The 16016-nt window shown below is 42.5% G+C and overlaps 1 protein-coding gene across 1 annotated transcript in view; it reads left to right on the forward strand.

Moving 5' to 3' along the window:
- The window catches only part of si:dkeyp-72e1.9 (syntaxin-binding protein 4), a 106457-nt gene that overhangs the window by 17846 nt on the left and 72595 nt on the right, over positions 1–16016 (forward strand). Inside the window, exons 2-3 of the mRNA XM_056288679.1 lie at positions 1253–1326; positions 12721–12816. Coding sequence (XP_056144654.1) covers positions 1253–1326; positions 12721–12816 — 170 coding nt within the window. The remainder of the gene's footprint in view (positions 1–1252; positions 1327–12720; positions 12817–16016) is intronic.

Here is a 16016-nt window from a genome sequence, read left to right on the forward strand (position 1 = left end):
GAAGAGACAAGAAAAGATATTAGTCACACGTTGGAGAGAGCGAGAGAGAAAGATATGATATTGAAACAGGATAACAAAATTATATGGATTTATGAGATATATAAAAAGAAAATGTAATGGGGAGGATGCCAAGCAGTGTCCAGGTGGCAACCACCGTCACCATGGAGACCTGGGAAGAGGACAGACTATACATGCACACGGGGGACTGACATCACACTATTCACATACGCAGAGAAGAGACAAGAAAAGACATTAATCACATCGGAGAGAGAGAAGGATACATCATTGAAACAGGATAACTAAAATTATATGGATTTATACGATAGTATATTCACCTTTTAAAATATATTCAGGATGCGTAATCGGGGCAGACTAGGCTAACTGCTAGCCCATGCAGACTGGCGGTTCCAACAGTCATCATGGCTGGCATTTGTTCCCTTGGACAATGATTTTGTTTGTTTGTTTAGTTTGGATATATGTGTTTGAATATGTGTGTTCTTGTAGTTCTTGATGTCTTTTGGTCTGTATGTTGCACTGCTGTGGGCTGGGGGAAACGGCATTTCATTTCATTTCATGTGCACAAGTATATGAGGTGAGATGACAGTGTCCCTGATTCCTTTTAACCAGTTTTCCACTTAATTTCATGGTACATTAATGATAAATCCCCCCCCCACACAAAAAACCCCTCACCATTTTATGCCTTTTGTCCCCACTGAATCATGAAGGCATGATTTCAAACTCCACCTATTTTGTGGTGGTGGAAAAGGTAGATATTGACCATCATCATTTTACACTGGTATCACAGTGTGACGTGACATCACCACGTGGTCTGCCATCTTGAAAGGGGCTGTGGTCTTACCGTACTGCCGTTGAACCAGATGAAAGATATCCCCACCAGCCATCGAGCTCTGGATCCTTTGTGAAGTCCATTCATACATGTGGACATGTGGTGCTCTTGCGGTGTAGTTGTGGTCATGCTGTTGACTCGACATTTGATTGTTTTGTGGGGTCAGTTTTGGTAAAAAGCATCAAACAGAGACGTCTACACTGGCAATGTCATTCTGTCTTTGTCTTGAGGATGAATCTGTCATTAGTGGTCACAATGTGCATTTGAACATTTGACTCAGCGATCTATTCTCTTATTTTCCTCTTTCTTTTTCTTTTCTCTTTCTCTATTCAACTTTCAATTCATTTCTTCCTCCTCCCTCTACCCATCCTTTTCACTCAATTCATCCCTCTTATCTGTAACCAGGACACTTATGGGCCCGTACGGGGTAGATCGAGCCGTGCACTCCATGGAGTTTACAGACTGTGAAAATGGTCTGGGTAAGTTGTTTTTGCTCTGTCTTACAGAATCATGGATAGATGGCGAATGATCTCCTAAACTTACAAGTTTTGATGGGATTGCTAGAATCTATTTCATTGTGCATATTATTGAAAAGAAAATAGCAGCAATAATTTTTCTCAAATCATTCAATGTGGTTCCAGTTAAGCTAGAAAAGAAGACATTGGCTATTTAGATCAGTTATTTCTGCTAAATGTTCATAATGTCCAAGTTTTTTTACATTCTAGTAAAAAAAAAAAACCTTTGCAACAAATCAACATTTTCAGGTCACACAAGTTTAAGTTCCAATATTCAATGTATTTCCATTAATAATTCATAATTAATTAATAAGTATGAATTATTAATTTATACAATAATCAACATAATTGATAATTAATAAGTTTGCACATAAGACAAATTTGATTTGGTTTGACGCTCACATAAGAGACACATGAGTATCTTTTATTCCAAGGGTATGTATCTGAGAGTCTACGTGGACAAATAAGTTATTTAAGCAGTAATAAGTATTTTTGTACAGAGTGGAAAAATACTAAAAATAAAAAAAATGCTAATAGAAAACTGCAATTCTGCAAAATAAAAATAAAAAATCTGTGGATAGGGGTTTCTCTTTTACAGTGCACACACCAAATATTGCACTGCTGGTTTTGAATAAAGGCAGCATGTAACACAGTATACAATGCACAAACTGCAATAGAAGTTAAAACAGATACAGATACAGCCTGTATCTTCACCAATTATCAACAGCTGTTAAAAAGGGGAAGTGGAAATACCCACAGTGAAGAGTTATTGTGTACGGGGGCATTTTTCGTGAAGTCAACAATCACCTGTGCCGTTTTCAAAGCATTGAGCTCCATGTTGAGGTTATAGCTGCTTAATCAGAATCAGAATCAGAATACTTTTTTCATCCCCAAGGGGCAATTGGGTTCTATTACAGACACAAACAGTCTAATAACTAAGAAAATAGAAACAAATAGAAACAAGAAAAACAGAAACAAATAGCAATAAAAGATAAAATAAGAAATAAAAATAAGAACAAAATATATCAACAAGCAAGGCGCACATAACACTCTATCTATACTGCACTACCACTGCACAAAACAAGTAGCACGAACAAAACCCGACAGGGCCAGTCCAATGACCATTAATTCAGTGTCTGACAATCTGAGTCTGAGGGAGGAGTTGTAAAGTTTGCCTGTGCCCAACCAGCATGTCATGGAGTGGGTGGGAGACAGTGTCCATGATGGCACATAATTTCAACAGCGTCCTCCTCGCAGAAACCACCGCCAGAGAACCCAGTTCCACCCCCACGTCACTGACCTTGCGGATCAGTTTATTGAGCCTGTTTGCATCTGCTACCCTCAATCTGTTGCCACAACAGCAAACAGGAGAGCACTGGCCACCACAAACTCATACCACTTCCTGAGCATTGTCTGGCAGATTTTGAAGGACCTCAGCCTCCTCAAAAAGTAGAGACAGCTGTCTCCCTTCTTGGAGAGCAGTGTTTCTCAAACCTCTCCTGGAGGACCACTTGTCCTGCATGTTTTAGATTTCTCCCTGCTCCAAAGACAGCTGATTAGATCAGTTTTGTTATTAGGCAGCTTCCGGAGCTCATAATGAGTTGATCATTTGAATCAGCTGTGTTGGAGCAGGGAGAGATCTAAAACATGCAGGACAAGTGGTCCTCCAGGAGAGGTTTGAGAAACGCTGTTGTAGAGGGCATCAGTGTTCTTAGCCCAGTCCAGTTTGTTGTCTATATATACTCCCAGGTACTTGCAGTATTCCACAGTGTCCATACTGACCCCCTGGATGGAGACAGGGGTCACCAGTGTCATGTCCCCCCCTCAGATCAACAACCAGCTCCTTTGTCTTGGTCACGTTGAGCTGCAGATGGTTCCGCTCACACCACGTGGCAGTTTCCCACCACAGCCCTGTACTCAGCCTCCTCGCCCTTACTGATGCAGCTGACTATAGCAGAGTCATCAGAGAACTTCTGAAGATGGCAGGACTCTGTGTGGTAGTTGAAGTCCGTGGTGTAGAGGGTGAAAAGGAAGGGAGACAGGACAGTCCCCTGCAGAGCCCCAGTGTTGCTGACCACTCTGTCTGACACACAGCGTTGCAAGCACACATACTGTAGTCTACCAGTAAGGTAGTCAACAATCCAGGAGACAAGGGGGGAGTCTACCTGCATTGCTGTCAGCTTCTCACCCAGTAGAGCCGGCCGCATGGTGCCAAAGAACATGACCCTCACAATGCTTGCTGGCTTATCCAGGTGGGTGTAGGCATGGTTAAGCAGGCAAATGATGGCATCCTCAATTCCCAGTCGGGGTTGGTAATCTCCCGTCTTAATGCTGTCTTCTGCAAATTTTAGCAGTCTCACAGACAGACCTTGGAAGCCCTGTTTTTAGTTAAGGCAGAGTCGAGGCAGAGAAGACAGCAGGCAGAGCATCGGTGAAGCATTGGGGCACATCAGTGCTCAGTCAGTGTATCAGATGTGTGTTTCCCCAGCCTCACATGCTTGCTCTCTGTCAGGTGGCTGGTGGTCCACTGACAAATAGGGCCTAGCACAGTCAGCTAGGAAGGTTTGATGATGTTGACTGCAGAGCTGAGGTCCACAAATAGTACCCAAGAATGTGTATCCTGGCAGAAGTAGATCACATTTAACAGGACATATGATTCAACCTAGCATTATCCTTTGCTATCTGGTAACAGGCTGCTGGTCTCTTCAACAGTTCAAATAACATCCTATTTCTAAAAGGATTTTCTGTGCAGTGTGCAGCTCAGAGAGGGTATTCCTTCTCAGCATCAGTGTGTGTGCCTGGGAGAGGAAGTGGGTCACATGACAAAACCCCTTTAGCTAGCAGAGAGCTGTTGTTTTGATCCTCAGCTCACTCAACATGCACAATGCACACAGCCCTAGAAAAGCCATATGCCTACATTCAAATACAATGACTAGGCTGTTTAAAAGTGTTGTTCAAACATACATGAACACTTTTGAACATGCCCATATAGTTACTTTGTTGTGAAAAATATAAAATTGGGATATCTGCCCACAGAGTGAAGGTAAAAGTATAAATACAGAAAATCCCTTGACTCTTGGCACAGAGATGTAAAGTAGACAACAGGAAACTAAGATAGCAGAAGAAAGCATGGTATGTTTCGTGTAGGAGAGAATGGCTGTGTGTGTGTGTGTGTGTGTGTGTGTGTGTGTGTGTGTGTAATCTTTAATGCTTGTGGGAGCATCTTAAGCCACCACACAGGTGAGAAACTAAGCTGCTTAAAGCTGCCCAGCCAAAGCATGAATATGCACACTGTGCCAGCGCCAGTCATACCTAATGCCGTGCATGAAGCCAAAAGACCTACATACATTTCTCTAAAATGGCAGTCACAGCAGATGGGAGAAACACTGGTAATACACTGCAGTAAACGCTCACTCCTGTCTTACTCTAATAGCAGCACATGATAATCTCTTTGTTAATACAGTTGAAAGCTCCACCTACCTCTGTGGTTGAGACAATGTGTACATTTTGTCAGAGCATTTATGAAATTTGGTCAGTGGGTCTAAATCAAATGCAGCCCTAAAAATAAAGTATGCAATGTCCAAAAAGTAGCGCTGTAATGCATGAATAAGCATGTTTTTGATTTTGATATTATCTTTGGCATTATGGAGTACAACCACCACAGTGACCAAGTGTACTTTTTTCATCTATCTGTGCCCTCAGACTTCTGCGGTCTTTGCAAAAATATTGTCACTGCAATTAGAAATTATCTTAAAGCATAAATGATCATTTGAAATGCACGGACGAGACTGCCTTCTCTAGTGTCTCTAGAGAGCAGAGCTTAAGGTTGAAAGAAAGAGAGAGAGAGAGAGAGAGAGAGAGAGAGAGAGAGAGAGAGAGAGAGAGAGAGAGAGAGAGAGAGAGAGAGAGAGAGAGAGAGAGAGAGAGAGAGAGAGAGAGAGAGAGAGAGAGAGAGAGAGAGAGAGAGAGGATAATAAAAGTGTACCTATTCATTCCAGGCCCAGTTAGTGTTACGGTATTGTCTGCCTGGTAAAAGGTAGAGAACCTTATTTGAAAAATAAATTGTTTATTCAGTAAAGTGAAGCCCAGCCCTAAAGGACACACACTGGAACCCAAATGGATAGAGGCACCTGCCTTTAAATCAAGAAATATGACCCCTCAGTACCCTCAGGGCTTTGTTGCATGAACCTCTCTTTCCCCCTGTGTCAGCAATATGCTATTTACAATATCAGCTGCTGACCAGTGACTTTCTTACTGGAATGCAGAGTTGTAAATCTCATCTATATTCAAAGTAATTATTCAAAATTTTGAATTACACCAGATTAATTCGTATTTGCGGTTTGTCATTTCCTCTCTGCTTGTCCTAGAACATTATGCTTGACCTCTAATAGTGTGGCGGTAACACTAATGGGTGACTTAAATCCAGGGAACTGTTGAAAAAACGAAGCCACTGCCAACAATGCCAGCCATTTGATACTGCTGGACCTCCACATCATAGTGTTGATGTACCAATTGATGGATTGATGAATTGAGGCATTTTGAATGTCTGATATAGGGTATTTTTGTGCCCACAGATGAATTTTGGGTAAAAAGAAATTGAGATGTTTGTTTTTGTTTCTGTCAATTGGCTTGCTACTAAAATGTAAAAGATCAAGTGCAATCAAGGTAATGTGATTTCAATAATACCACTGATGTTACAAACAAAGTTTATATTGCAATAGTTCATTGTCAGGTTGTAATGACATTTTTGAATGGGAGAACTGTCCAAACCTGCCTTGGCAACGAGATTTAGTATTGAAATCAAGGTGCAGTAACACTGAGGAAGAATCATAGTCCACTGCAAGCCGAGGATCATTCACCATTTTTGCGAGTGCAGTTTCAGTTAGTCCAAGGTCTAAATGTGGGTTGAAATGGTTAAAAAGATTGCTGTTGGATGTAAAAGCTAATTAGCCATGTTTTTTTCTTTCAAAAAGAAAGGAATATTAGCAATTGGTTTATAGTCAGTGAATACCCCTGAGTCAAGGTTAGTTTTTTAAAATGGTTTATTCGCTGCAGTTTTAAAGGTGGTAGAGTATCATGGCAATCATTTAATTCCACTCTGACAAAAAATGAGGAGCGAGACAAAAATCTCTTACAGTATTGTCACACTTTAATATGTTCATGAATAAATGCACAAAGCCTAGTGCTCGCCGATCAGTACAGTGCAGTCTCTCTCTTATAGGGCAGTTATTGGTTCTTCTCCTCCTCATCTCATGTATTCCAGCTCACATCCCACCAAGGCCATTTCTCCAATTACTGTATACATACTTTGCGAAACTCAGTGAGTTTCTCATAATTCCTCTATTAACAGTTAACAATAGGCCTTTATTTGTTCATATGGAGAAGACCCTTTATAACACTACCTTTGTTTTTTGTTTTTTTGTTGTTTTCTTTTAGATACTTTATTGATTCCCATTGGAAAATTACGCTCTACATTTAACTCATCCTAGCTGTGTAGCTAGGAGCAGTGGGCAGCCTCCGTGCAGTACCCGGGGCCTAACTCCAGTTTGTCTTGTCATGCCTCAGTCAAGGGCACAGACGGGAGTGCTAACCCTAACATGTATGTCTTTTTTGATGGTCGGGGAAACCGGCGCACCCAGAGAAAACCCACCGCAGACACGGGGAGAACATGCAAACTCCACACAGAGGATGACCTGGGATAACCCACAAGGTTGGACAACCCCAGGGTTCGAACCCAGCACTTCCTTGCCGTGAGGCGACGGCACTAACCACTGCACCACCACGCCGTTGTTCTGTTACACATATGAACTTTAAGCATCTATCTAAGCAATGTAGACTAAAGTTAAACATGGTTAAAGATTAAAAGTAAACAAACATCATCCATAATTATAGGGCAGAAAATCTGCCTTCAAATAGGGACAAAGGAAATATCAAGTAACAAGTTAATATAATTTATAACCAGGACTTCCAAAATCGGCCGAATTTCTTTAAAGGTTTTGCAGGAAGAGAGTCACATAGGCAGGTGGTGGGTTTAGCAGCCATCGCCAGCTTCAACAATGTTTCATGTGAGTCTTGATCATTGAGAGACATTTGGCCTGGGAAGCACCAGCTGATCTCTGGTTTGTTTTACCATATCTGCTTTCTATCCACAGCAACATTGCTTCTTCTTAAAACTCACCACTACCTCTCTACTGCACTTGGCTGCTACTCTGAACATGTAAAACGTCACGCACCAAATTATTTTTCCTAGCAAAGTCCTACTACCCAACAGCAACTATTACAATGAGCAACTTCCAAATTTTTTTTCTTTTTGAACATTTTCCCCCTTTTTTCTCCCTAATCGAATTTTTTATCCAATTACCCCACTCTTCCGAGCTGCCCGGTCGCTGCTCCACCCCCTCTGCTCTCTGCTGCAGACTACTACATGCCTCCTCCAATACGTGTGGAGTCGCCAACCACTTCTTTTCACCTGACAGTGAGGAGTTTCGCCAGGGGGACGTAGCACATGGGAGGCTCACGCTATTCCCCCCAGTTCCTCCTCCCCCCTGAACAGGCGCCCTGACCAACCAGAGGAGGCGCTAGTGCAGTGACTAGGACACATACCCACGTCCGGCTTCTCACCCGCAGACATGGCCAATTGTGTCTGTAGGGACACCCAACCAAGCCGGAGGTAACACGGGGATTCGAACAGGCAATCCCCGTGTTGGTAGGCAACAGAATAGACCGCCATGCCACCCGGACACCACAACTTCAAAATTTTGTGAATGTGTTATTGTCTTAAACGTGCCAGCAATATCGTCCCAAAGGTCATTGCTTGCATGTAAATCTGGTAAGAATGTAACTTTCATGTTATTACTAATGCTAAAATGTACTCAGTTTACAACAGGACAACCCCAATTCCCCCAAAAGCATAATGGAACTTGAAAGCTGCAACTTGCAGATTAAAATAAGTGGTTGGCAACTTGCAGTTGTGTGGATTTGCAATTGTGGGGCGAGATGAGAATTAGAAATGTCAAATTAGGAGGAATAGGAGAGGAAATTGAAAATAAGGTAATAAAAAAAAAGGTTTGCCAGCAAAGGGGCTTTGGACATGACTTTTCGCTCATAGATAAACCACAATTTTGTCAAGGAAACACCGTTTGAATGCCTCCAGCAAAACAATTTCCAGAAGCCGCTCATAATAATCAACCTTGTTTGAATGACACAATTTCTCAAACTTCTCATTCAAACTTGACTGTTTGGTTGGCAGATTTTTTTCACTTGTCGTTAATTTTTCTTGATAGGCTTCTGGGGCTAATTATATGCCATGCAGTGTGCATAAACAAAGTTGCCTTCACCATATCGTAATTCAGACTTGCAAACTCCCTGAGCTTTTCCCAGTAACTGACATTGCAACAACAAAAGCCAGACTTCTTTTGATGACCACATGGCAGCGGTGCACTCCATGGCAGAAACATAAGAATCAACTTCCATTCTTCACGAAGGGGGAACTCAAGGCATACACCTAGCTACATCAAATTGATCAGAAGTTGGGGAAGAGTGTTGTTGGAGCACATAGACAGGAGAAGAGGTCTAAGGTTTCCTTTGTTTTCTCTGGTGTTAAAGAGCTCTGAGAGGTGCTCAACCACACTTTTTTTTGTTGTTGTTAACAAATCCAACTCTTTAAGATGGAGGGACAACTTCCTCTGTAAATACTGTAGATATTAGGTCCTCTGGATCTATGCTTGGAGACTGCCTAGCGGTGCAAGCTTTCGTTACACACACATCAACCCCATTTAATGCAACACCAGCTGCAAGTACAGTTTTTTTGCAGCCAATCTTGCTCTACCAACCCTTCACACAGTAGTCACTTAATCTCTTCCTTGCTAGCATTCATGGGGGCAGAGATATCAAAGAAGCTTACCAGTAAAACATAAATCAGCTTTTGTGCACTGCTCTAATTTTGCAATTATAAGATTATCTAAAAACCCATCCCGCTCAGAGTTCTGCTAATTACCTCCCTACAAAAATAAAACTGCCAACCAAAACAAAAAAAGCAAGAATACTTACTCATATCAAACATGCACACAAAGAAAGGAATGGACAACAAAACAGTGAAGTATAATAGTTTAATTCTTAATTATTTGCTAAAGTTTAGGCTCTGGGATGACAAAACATCCTATGCCAAAACCTAAAGCATAGTCTAATCTGATTGGCTGACATTTGCATTTTCTTAATGACAGGGACCCTGGCTTTCCTGACAGAATAAGCTTAAATGGAGGTATGTTTGAACATGAAAGCTGTTAAAGGTCCTCACCTACCCATTAACTAAGCCAAGTTTCTAGTTACAATAAGTCAAGTTTATTTGTATAGTTCAAATCCACAAGGTAGTCCCAAATGACTGACTGTGGGGAGATGGTAAAACATAATAGGTGATATGATTGGTTTCCAGTGAATCTGCTACAATATCTGCTACAAAGTGTCGACTATGCCTGCTGAACTGCTTCTCGTGGATACCATTTCTTGTCATTTTAGTGCATCTGATAGCGCCATGCTGTATGAACTGACAACTATGGACTCTCAAAAGTCACATTTGTGATTGGATCAGCCACATAAAATGGCAGCATGGTGGCCCAGTGGTTAGTGCTGTTGCCTCACAGCAAGAAGGTCCTCGGTTCAAACCCTGGGGTTGCCCAACCTTGGGGGTCATCCCAGGTCGTCCTCGGTGTGGAGTTTGCATGTTCTCCCCATGTCTGTGGTGGGTTTTCTCCGAGTGCTCCGGTTTTCCCACCATCAAAAAGACATGCATGTTAGGGTTAATACTCCTGTCTGTGCCCCTGACCAAGGCATGGCAAGACGAACTGAAGTTGGTCCCCGGGTGCTGCACTAGCAGCTGCCCACTGCACCTAGCAACACAGCTAGGATGGGTTAAATGCAGAAAAAGAATTGCCCCACGGGAGATTAATAAAAGTAATAAAAAAAGATATAACATGAATGAAACGCATCATCAAACATCCCCATTTTCATCTCTTCATTTGGTGATTCATAAAATAAAGGAATGCTCAATATGACTGACATTGGCCTACTTGGAATGTGTTTGATTTGTGTTTGGTACATTTGCAGGGACATTATCATGAAATGCGAATGGATGTTAATGTACTTTTTGAGACCAAAGGTCAACCGTGCTCTGAATTAGATGAGAATGCCATGAGAATGGCAGCCTTTCCTATTATAATACTTGTTTTCTTGAGGGGCAATAATAGGAATATGTACACCATCAGGAGGGACCCTTTATCCTTGAACACAGACACTATTTATCTCCTGAAGTATCCATTGGGAATATATACCCCTGGATTTAGGGAGTGCAGGGCATCCAACATATCGTATACAATGAGCCCAACTGATGCTTTGATTAATTTAAACAAATGGGTAATAACACAGTAACAAGATCCAGTTGCAAACTCCCAGTGTGCAGCTGCCACCCGCTTAGGCACAAATTTGGGAGGATGGAGGTTGGTCTGCTGGTGAAGCTGTTCACAAATGTAATCAAAGGTCTGCTTTGACATTTGAAGATAACGTGCCCAGTCTGCATTGGTTAAGGTTTGCAGGACTACATACTCCCAACAGTGCTGGCTATGATGCTGGAGTCACAGAGAGCAGGGTGTGGGTGTAGCTGTTAGCAAAGATAATAATAGTAAATAAGCAACTAATGCTTGCTAAATCTTAAAGCTCAAGATGCATGCTTCTGTTAGTGATGCCTGCTGTGGAAGATTGTGGGAAAGTTTTAAACTGAATTTCTATGATATTGGACTTGATAACAGGTGGCACGGTGGTGCAGTGGTTAGAGCGGTTGCCTCACAGCAAGAAGGCCCTGGGTTCGAACCCTGGGGTTGTCCAACCTTGGGGGTTATCCCAGGTCGTCCTCTGTGTGGAGTTTGCATGTTCTCCCCATGTCTGCGTGGGTTTCCTCCTACAGTCTGATGACATGTAGGTCAGGTGAATTGGCCATACTAAATTGTCCCTAGGTATGAATGTGTCGACCCTGTGATGGACTGGCAGCCTGTGCAGGGTATCTCCCTGCCTGCCACCCAATGACTGATGGGATAGGCTCCAGCATCCCGTGATCGTAATTAGGATAAGCAGCTGGATGGACTTGATAACGGATGCCTAAATAGTAACTAGGTTCTTGTCATATGTGGCTTGATTAGTTTGGGCAAAAGCAAGAAGAGGTTTACTAGGTACATTAAATTAACTGTCTTTCACGCATCTGTTCCCTTCTCCCATTGGCTGTGCGGTACCTGCGCCCAATCTCCCTGATTGGGCCCCCCTAGGTATATATGCCCCGTGGTTTCTTGGGCTCCTGTCTCGCATACTCACAGAGACTCTTGGTCGCCGGATGCGCCACGTCATGTTGAGTTGTTCCTGCTGTTTATAGTTTTTGCCTTATTAAAGCTTTGTTCAAGCCCAGCCTGTCCTTGCAGTCTGTATTTGGGCCTCCCTGCTCTGTCCGTGACAGTTTCGCCAGGGGGGAATAGCATGTGGGAGGATCACGCTGGTCCCCCTCCCCCTGAACAGACGCCCCGACCGCCCAGAGGAGGCGCTAGTGCGGCGACCAGGACACATACCCACACCCAGCTTCCCACCCGCAGACACGGACAATTGTGTCTGTAGGGACCCCCGACCAAGCCGGCGATAACATGGGGATCCGAACTGGCGATTCCCGTGTGGGTAGACAACGGAATAGACCGCTACGCTACCCAGACGTCCCATTACAGACTTTTATTTAAGATTTTTTTTTCTTCTTTTTTTTCTCTTGCACTTTGATTGTATTAGCCTGTTGAGTTGATTTCTAACCATGGTTATTGAGCATGTTTTGCTATTTTGGTTTGTGAAATGTACCTCATAATGCTGTCGTGAAAGGGACTACATCCTGATGCTACAGGGTGGGGGAAAGCTCTAAAGAAATTCATGTAAATTGGGTCAGGCATTGTCAAGTGTTAAGTTCAATCTACTCTCATTTGAAAATAAGTGTCTTACACTGGTGCTTTCTTCAGAATCTTATTAGCTGTTATTCCATTCCAAGATTAAGGATGGATGTGGCCTTTATTTCATTTTGAATGTGAGTCAAATCACATACCTAGTTTTGACTAAATTTGCTGTCATATTGTATTTGAATGGTTGGGGTTTACAGTCAGTAATATGGCTTGACTTTTGTCTACAGTGGCCTTTTGTTTATTCACATATAATGGCCATCTACAACTTCAAGATCTTTTGGGCTTTGTAACGGTTTTCATTTGGATTTCTCTACTGTGGGTTTAGATTTTGTACTCGCATCTAGCCTTTGAAAATAAAAGTGAATTTTTCTTGTGCTCTATACAGGAATTAAAGTGATAGGTGGGGTAAAGGAGCCAACAGGCGAAGAGTTTGGGGTCTATGTCAAACGGATTTTACCAGGTGGCCTTGCTTCAAATGATGGTAAGTGCTTTCATACCAAACTACACTACCGTTCAAAAGTTTGGGATCACCCAAACAATTTTGTGTTTCCCATGAAAAGTCACACTTATTCACCACCATATGTTGTGAAATGAATAGAAAATAGAGTCAAGACATTGACAAGGTTAGAAATAATGATTTGTATTTGAAATAAGATTTTTTTTACATCAAACTTTGCTTTCGTCAAAGAATCCTCCATTTGCAGCAATTACAGCATTGCAGACCTTTGGCATTCTAGCTGTTAATTTGTTGAGGTAATCTGGAGAAATTGCACCCCACGCTTCCAGAAGCAGCTCCCACAAGTTGGATTGGTTGGATGGGCACTTCTTGCGTACCATACGGTCAAGCTGCTCCCACAACAGCTCAATGGGGTTCAGATCTGGTGACTGCGCTGGCCACTCCATTACCGATAGAATACCAGCTGCCTGCTTCTGCTCTAAATAGTTCTTGCACAATTTGGAGGTGTGTTTAGGGTCATTGTCCTGTTGTAGGATGAAATTGGCTCCAATCAAGCGCTGTCCACTGGGTATGGCATGGCGTTGCAAAATGGAGTGATAGCCTTCCTTATTCAGAATCCCTTTTACCCTGTACAAATCTCCCACCTTACCAGCACCAAAGCAACCCCAGACCATCACATTACCTCCACCATGCTTAACAGATGGCGTCAGGCATTCTTCCAGCATCTTTTCATTTGTTCTGCGTCTCACAAACGTTCTTCTTTGTGATCCAAACACCTCAAACTTGGATTCATCCGTCCACAACACTTTTTTCCAGTCTTCCTCTGTCCAATGTCTGTGTTCTTTTGCCCATCTTAATCTTTTTCTTTTATTGGTCAGTCTCAGATATGGCTTTTTCTTTGCCACTCTGCCCTGAAGCCCAGAATCCCGCAGCCGCCTCTTCACTGTAGATGTTGACACTGGTGTTTTGCGGGTACTATTTAATGAAGATGCCAGTTGGGGACCTGTGAGGCGTCTGTTTCTCAAACTAGAGACTCTAATGTACTTATCTTCTTGCTCAGTTGTGCAACGCGGCCTCCCACTTCTTTTTCTACTCTGGTTAGAGCCTGTTTGTGCTGTCCTCTGAAGGGAGTAGTACACACCGGTGTAGGAAATCTTCAATTTCTTAGCAATTTCTCGCATGGAATAGCCTTCATTTCTAAGAACAAGAATAGACTGTCGAGTTTCAGATAAAAGTTTTCTTTTTCTGGCCATTTTGAGCGTTTAATTGACCCCACAAATGTGATGCTCCAGAAACTCAATCTGCTCAAAGAAGTGCCCATCCAACCAATCCAACTTGTGGGAGCTGCTTCTGGAAGCGTGGGGTGCAATTTCTCCAGATTACCTCAACAAATTAACAGCTAGAATGCCAAAGGTCTGCAATGCTGTAATTGCTGCAAATGGAGGATTCTTTGACGAAAGCAAAGTTTGATGTAAAAAAAATCTTATTTCAAATACAAATCATTATTTCTAACCTTGTCAATGTCTTGACTCTATTTTCTATTCATTTCACAACATATGGTGGTGAATAAGTGTGACTTTTCATGGAAAACACAAAATTGTTTGGGTGATCCCAAACTTTTGAACGGTAGTGTACATATGTCTTGCTATGCTTTTTTTCCCTTGACCTTTACTAATGCATGCCACACCAGCTTTAAACAACCATTACGGGTGCTGTGATTTGCATGCATAGCACCTTCCTGATGAAGGAATAAGGGGATAACAGTCGCTGTTATTGGACCAAACCATGTTGGCCCTATCATCATCATAGCAGCTAGGCCATTTTTTATTTAGTAATCAAAGGGCTAGTTTTTTTCCTCCCCAATTACCCCACTCTTCTGAGCCGTCTCTGCTCCACCCACTCTGCTGAGCCAGGGAGGGCTGCAGACTACCACATGCCTTCTCCAATACATTTGGAGTCGCCAGTCGCTTCTGTTTACCTGACAGTGAGGAGTTTGGCCAGGGGGGCGTAGTGCGTGGGAGGATCACACTGCTTGCTAGCATTATGTATAAAACCATTTTAACACTGTTGACCATTTTGACATTTATATTTGCAAGTTATTCAAGGGAGCAAGAAATCTTGATATTCAAATTGCAATGTTCAATATGAATGAGGTTAAAATTGAAAAGAAGCTAAAACGAACCACCCTACTTCCACTCCTTAATGATTCTTCATGACATGAAGTGCCACTTTAAAACAAAGTTCTACAGGTTGAATTTAGTTGTTTACATGCATGTGAACATCAACCATTGAGATTTTTGCCTTTCACAGGAAGGCCACAGCTGCTGTCTCTCTCTGTATTTATAAAACACCTGAAGACAAACAACCGGTTTAACTGAACAAAGTGAAATAAGAGCATAGTAGTTACATGTCATCTTGAGTAAGCACAGCCAATGTCACAGCCTTCCCAACATTGCAGCTTCCTCGTGTTGTGTCACTAAAATAAAAATGTACAACAATGGTGTCAACCAGGGGCGATTCTAAGATCAGAGCTTTAGGGGTGCTGAGCACCTAGAGTGCTGGCCGGCCAGGCAAGATAAATTTGGGGGGGTGGATCAAACCATTTTCGAAGCATGGGGGGTGCTGTATTTTTGTTGTTAAAATATTACGTTTAAACCATATACTGGATATGGTTTTGACATTTCTTCAGCTTATTCAACATGGACATACAGTAAAAAATAAAAAATCTCTTCAATTTTAGGGGTGCTGGGGTTCCATTTAGGGGTGCTGCAGCACCCCCAAAAATGGGCTAGAAACGCCTATGGTTTCAACTACAAACAAATTATGTCACCAAACACACCAGGAAACTGGAGATTTTACAAAGCCCTATCAATCAGGTACAAAAAAACAAACAAAAAAACAACGCCAATATGTCAAACACTTTTCACCCAGAAACCCACATTCCCATAGGCAAAAATCTGTTCCCCATTCCTGCCCCCATACAAAACATAGAACAGGGCCAACATTGTGTGGCCAGTTTACAACAATATTTTGTCTTTTCTGAAGTACAGGAGCGGCACAGTTGTTAGCGCAGTCACCTCACAGCAAGAAGATCCTGAGTTCGAGCCCCAGGGTAGTCCAACCTTGGAGGGTCGTCCTCTGTGTGCAGTTTGCATGTTCTCCCCGTGTCTGTGTGGGTTTCCTCCGGGTGCTCCCGGTTTCCTCCCACAGTCCAAAGACATGTA

This window comes from Lampris incognitus, chromosome 10 (assembly GCF_029633865.1).
Source record: "Lampris incognitus isolate fLamInc1 chromosome 10, fLamInc1.hap2, whole genome shotgun sequence".
Lineage (NCBI taxonomy): Eukaryota > Metazoa > Chordata > Actinopteri > Lampriformes > Lampridae > Lampris > Lampris incognitus.